Source organism: Onychostoma macrolepis, chromosome 22 (assembly GCF_012432095.1).
Source record: "Onychostoma macrolepis isolate SWU-2019 chromosome 22, ASM1243209v1, whole genome shotgun sequence".
Classification (NCBI taxonomy): domain Eukaryota; kingdom Metazoa; phylum Chordata; class Actinopteri; order Cypriniformes; family Cyprinidae; genus Onychostoma; species Onychostoma macrolepis.
Genome location: NC_081176.1, coordinates 26,512,472 through 26,518,471, shown reverse-complemented (window position 1 = coordinate 26,518,471; position 6,000 = coordinate 26,512,472). Strand labels below are relative to the sequence as shown.

The 6,000-nt window shown below is 34.3% G+C and overlaps 1 protein-coding gene across 1 annotated transcript in view; it reads left to right on the top strand.

The window, feature by feature from the left end:
* The first annotated feature begins 310 nt into the window (after positions 1–310).
* The window catches only part of LOC131531030 (uncharacterized), a 43,570-nt gene continuing 37,880 nt past the window's right edge, over positions 311–6,000 (top strand). The window contains exons 1-2 of the mRNA XM_058761583.1: positions 311–379; positions 853–911. Of these exons, the coding sequence (XP_058617566.1) occupies positions 311–379; positions 853–911 (128 nt within the window). The remainder of the gene's footprint in view (positions 380–852; positions 912–6,000) is intronic.

Below are 6,000 nucleotides of genomic sequence, written 5' to 3'. Positions count from 1 at the left end.
TCTTTGCATCTGTTGCCCTTTTCCCTTGTGGCTGTTTTGGTAAGTGGAAATTTGCTGCAGAAAGTTGAAGACTGCCAGACAGAGAATTCATGTTTCTGTTAGAACGTACGTGCAGTTGTGTGCGTGTGTAGGCTTGTAAATATTAAAACAGACGAAATTGGAAATTGAGGTAAACATTGGCTCACTGAGGGAACACAAGCAGTGGAAAATAAGTGTTGTAGTTTTAATGAGGCCATTTGAAGCTACTGAATAAAATTATTCTGAAGTTTCTTCCAGTGATTTGGAAAGAGCCCCTTATGTGCTTTCCAATATGAAAAACGAAGAACGTCTGGAGATGCACTCCATCCAAGAAGGTCTTATTACCTGGAGAAAACTGTCTGTTAGCATTCCCATTTATTTTAATGGCAGATGCATAATATTTTCAATTTTTTTCTTGTTGTTGTTCAAAATTGCCACGACTGCAACAAGCGACAGATTCGTTTGAATAGGATCTTTTAACTGAATCAGATTCACAAACTGGTCTCTAAACGATTCATTTACGAACCGAGCTGATTCAGTCACGAATTGGACTGAATCGGTCCAAGCAGTTTATGCTCAAACCGTCTCTTTCGGGGTAATCTGACAGTCATTTGATAGTAAAATGAGTAGGATAACGGCATTTAGGTTTGAAAAACGAACTTAAAAACGAATCATAAAAAACTGATTTGCCAAAACGAATCCGACCGACTCTGTTTTCGCGGTGTCACGCTAGGAAGCCCCGCCCATAGCGAAACCTCATTGGTCCAAAGTCCCGCTTTATGTGACTGTGTATATTAATCATCAAATCTGATTGGCTGTTACTGTTTACCTCAGGGAGCGGTTTTATTCACACTGTGGACAGACAAATTACTTGAAGCTGGACGTTTGACAAGGTAAGCTCTGTCAACAGCATTTAATAGTGTATGAAAGTACATATATAACAATGTTGACTGTCACAGAAAATCATAGATCTCCTGAGTTTGGAAAAACCGTTTGCCACAGCTTCACACTTACAATGGCAGTCTGTGGGTACAGTCTTTTGCTGTTTGTTTGTTCATTTTTATAAAATGAGGGAGGGATGAATTTAAATTATTTCCAGTATTTCACAGTATTGTCGATACAGCTTAACTTTAACTGAACCCAGACCATTAAATTTATGTTTTATCTGACTGTAGCTAGAAACATTCTGGCAGTAGTTCACCACTGGTTTTATTAAATATATTTTATTTGTTTCATTTTGTCATAAGAGTGAGAAAAGACATGGCACCTTGCACACATATACTCTGGCTAACATAAAGTAATGGTAATCTAATCACTAAGAAAAGCTTCTGTGAGTAGGCCGACCATAAATCCACACCAGACAGTAGCCAGACCTGCATATGTCTCATTTGGTTTAATAATGCCACAGCTGAGATGAACAAATTTAACCATTCTAATCGAGGGCCGAGGCATTCGTCTCTTCTGTCTTTATGTCTTTACGCTCAACAAAACCGAATGAAAAAAAATGGTTCTAGAGAGAAGATGTGGTGGACTTCTGAGTTGAGGTGGCAAATCAGTTTGTAGTCCTGAGTAAATTTATATTCAAGATCCATTTATTGTTAAGTCTATTTTATTTCCTCTTGAGAAGCGAGCTAGACTTGTGCAACCAAACTACATTTCCCACGATTCCCTTTGGCAGCACACAAAATGAAATAATACACTGATAAATCATCAAGTACACACAAAATGTGCATTCATTGCTCTTTATTGTGTTGTTTTAGTGCTAAAAACCTTGGAATATGAATTTGTCTGGAAAGTTCTGACTAAAATGACATATTTCCCTGTTCGCCCTCACAAAAAAGTTTTAAAGAACAAGGTGGACAGACCATGGTGAGCAAGTCTCTGTGTACTTGCTATGCAAATCATGTCCCAATCCATTTTAAATCCATTTTTATTGAATATTTTCCATTTCATGCTTTTGTTAATGCATTAATATATCTCGGTCCCTTTGTGATGTCAGTTAATTTATTGCAATGTTCCCAATCCAACAGATGAATCATGTAGGACATTACTGAAGAATACGTTGAATTAATCCAGGTGAACAAGGTCTTAAGTAACAATATATAACATTATATAAATCCAGAACGTGATTCACTCAAAAGGATTTTCATTTCAAAATAAAAAATAGAAAAATAATGGGTTGGGGCAGTGGTGGCATCAATTTCCCTTCATTCTTTCATGCCAACTCTCTAGGGCACTTACTCATAATTGATGTGCAGGTAATTCACAGGGTCCTTTGGGGTCCTTAGGGGACAGATATGAAGGACATGAAATGCTGATTCTAATCTAAAAAGGAAATGTTGCTCAGAAGAAGCAGTACTTGAAACCAAGTGAATATTTGGTGATGTGATTATTTATATATTTAATATAGCACAGTGTAATTAATAGAATATAGTATTGTTACATATAATACGATATTATTGTGCACCAGCAGAAGAAGATTATATCAAATACATTCCCATTGTTATCGATACATGAAAGCTTGACTGATATTAAGGAAAAATAGTGTTGTCTATGAAATATGACCCCTTTTTTGTATATTTCTTTTAGTTCCCCTAAAAATGAAAATTTGCTGAACATTACTCACCCTCAGGCCATTCAAGATGTAGATGAGTTTGTTTCTTCACCCAAACAAATTTTGAGAAATTAGCATTAAGCTACATCGCTTGCTCATCAATGGATCCTCTGCAGTGAATGGGTGCTGTCAGAATGAGAGTCCAAACATCTGATAAAAACATCACAATAATCCACAAGTAATCCACACCACTCAATCAGTTAACATCTTGTGAAGTGAAAAGCTGCACATTTGTGACCCCGGACCACAAAACCAGTCTTAAGTGTCAATTTTTTTTAAAATTGAGATTTATACACCTGAAAAGAATAAATAAGAATAAGCTGAATAAATAAGCGTTCCATTGATGTATGGTTTGTTAGGATCAGACAATATTTGGCTGAGATACAACTATTTGAAAATCTGGAATCTGAGGGTGCAAAAACTAAATATTGAGAAAATCGCCTTTAAAATTGTCCAAATGAAGTTCTTAGCAATGCATATTACTAATCAAAAATAAAGTTTTTATACATTTACGGTAAGAAATTTACAAAAAATCTTCATGGAACATGATCTTTACTTAATATCCTAATGATTTTTGGCATAAAAGAAAAATTGATAATTTTGACCCATACAATGTAGTTTTGGCTATTGCTACAAATATACCCCAGCGACTCAAGACCAGGGTCACATCTGTAAGAAACAAATCAACCAATGACACTTTTAACTGTCTGCAAACCATTGCTTCCATCTAAAATACGGGTCCATAATCTATAATCTTTTCTCCAGTGGACAAGTCATCTCGTCTGAATCAGGAGAGAAATATACCTAGATCAACCACCGTTTATTAGCAAAAACAGTCCAAAACAGTTCTAAACAAACATGATGGTGGATTCTGATGTGAGAGAGCATTCAAGAGATGGATTTTTTCATACTGGAGGAAGCGTTACTATGGATTATGGACTCGTATTTTGGCCAGAAGCAACATTTTAAAGTTAAAATGCCTTAATAATGGGTTTATTTCTTACAAACACAAAGCTTTTAATTTCATAAGATATTAATTGATGGACTGGAATGGACTGGATTAGTTGTGGATTATTGTGATGTTTTTATCAGCTGTTTGGACTCTCATTCTGACGGCACCCATTCACTGCAGAGGATCCATTGGTGAGCAATTGATGGATTGATACATTTCTCCAAATCTGTTTTGAAGAAGAAACAAACTCATCTACATCTTGGATGGCCTGAGGATGAGCAAATGTTCAGCAAATGTTTATTTTGGGTGAACAACTTCTTTAAAACACAACTGTATCAGTATGTTATTACCTTGTGATTCATTCATAGATAGCCGCACTGGGAGGTACAATGTGCGTTTCATTAGCAAAGTACAAGGTGTCCAATACTATTGCACCTTTCAATCACATCAGTTTACTCAGTGCTGACATACACTTCCTCTTTCTGTTTCCCATATCAGTCAACGCAAGACTTTAATTCATATGGCGACCCTGATGTTCTCACTGTCTGAATCCCAGACCTCAGCCTTCCTACGCAATCACCAAAACACACAGACACACACGCACACACACACTCACTCATACACACAGAATAATTGACTAGAGGGCGTAAAGACAGAGGGCAGTCATCAGCAGCGATGGGCCTGTAAATGTGCCGTCACCCCGAGGTCAAAATTGCTCCATTTTGGAAATTAATTTTCCACAAGCAATTAGTTTGTTTCTTTTCAGATTTATTTATTTATTTATTTATTCTTTTCTGAAAGCATAAAATGATTCAGCACAGAAATTATGCATTTAATAGCACCAATCAGTTACTGCAGTTGATTTAAAGTTAAATAAAGGTTTAATTATGCCATACTGCTCCAACAGTTGCATCCAGCCCATCAGGCTATATTTTGTGACTCGTGTCATGACTAGTTATGAATGTGTTTATTATAATTAACTCGTTCCTAAAAGTTGCATTAAAAATGAGACTTCAGTGGCGAATTATAATATGAAAAGCGGCAGTCTGCTTTCAATTTAGTGTCTAATTCAGTGCCATTCTAACCAACAAAAATAAAGCTAACTCTTTATCAAAAGTGAGTCATGAGTCAAACCAGCAAATTTGATGATGAAAAATAAAATAAATAGGCAAAGTATGAAAGTGCAAAATATTATTAGTGTTATTTAAGCATCATTGAGATACTATTATCATTTTTATTAATATTTTAAGTTTTATAATTTAGCTTTTTATTATTTTTTGGTTTTAGTTATTTTAGTACATCAAGTTAAACTAAATGAAATAAGAATTAATAGAATTGGCAATTAATGAGAATGGTCAATTAATAAGTTTATTTTTTATTAAGTAAAAACAATAACTTTTAAAAAATATTTCATTTCACTTTAGTTAATGTTTATTTTATGTTATTTTTATTTATTTATTTTGGTTATATTTTACAGAATCAGCATATATTTTGTAATATATTACAATGCTATACTATACAAATATATATTTTAGTCAAAGACGAGACATCCCATTTTTGGTATCCGCATTAAATTAAATTCACAAAAAGTGATTTTATATACCGTACACAAAAAGCTAATTAAATGCAAGTAAAGTGTCTATTTCAAATAACTTCTGTGGAAATAAAATGTCAAAAAGTGGGTGAAGTAATGTTTCATTGCCCAGCATAATATATATATATATATATATATATATATATATATAAGAAAGAAATGAAACAGCATACATATTCTGACTTGTATGTATTAAAATATATGAAAGGAAAAGTGATGCAGAATTTTATTATATTGTAATTAATATTTTGAAAATTTCTTGCTCAGAAAATAATTGAATTAAACAGGACACATATACAAAAATATATACTATTTTATATATATATATATATATATATATATATATATATACACACACACACACACATGCATACATACATACATACATACAATTGCCATCCATTATGGATTGAACGTGGCCCTCTTGATTATAAAGTTGAGTGGCTCTTTATTTGCTGTGTAGCTTAGGAGGGCTATCACAATGAACGTGTGATTCTACATTAGATGTTTTAAATTGTGAAGAGTGTTTTTTGCCGCCTCTAGCCCGCTCTGATTTTTGATGCAATGTTGGATGCATTAGTACCTCTATGCTTTCCAAACCCCCAGCCACCCATTCCTGCCAAACAAGAGCCATTTTGTCAATTACGTTCTTCCAGAGTCACTTTAGCTAAATCCACGCTTCACAGCTAATTAAGAAGAGCGCTGTGCTCTCGTGTGCCGTGCGCGTGGAAAGAGAGTCACATTTTTCATGCCAATGCAATATGCACAAGTCTTTCTTTTTGTTTTCCACTGAAAACATCTAAATAGCCCTAAAACAAGTTA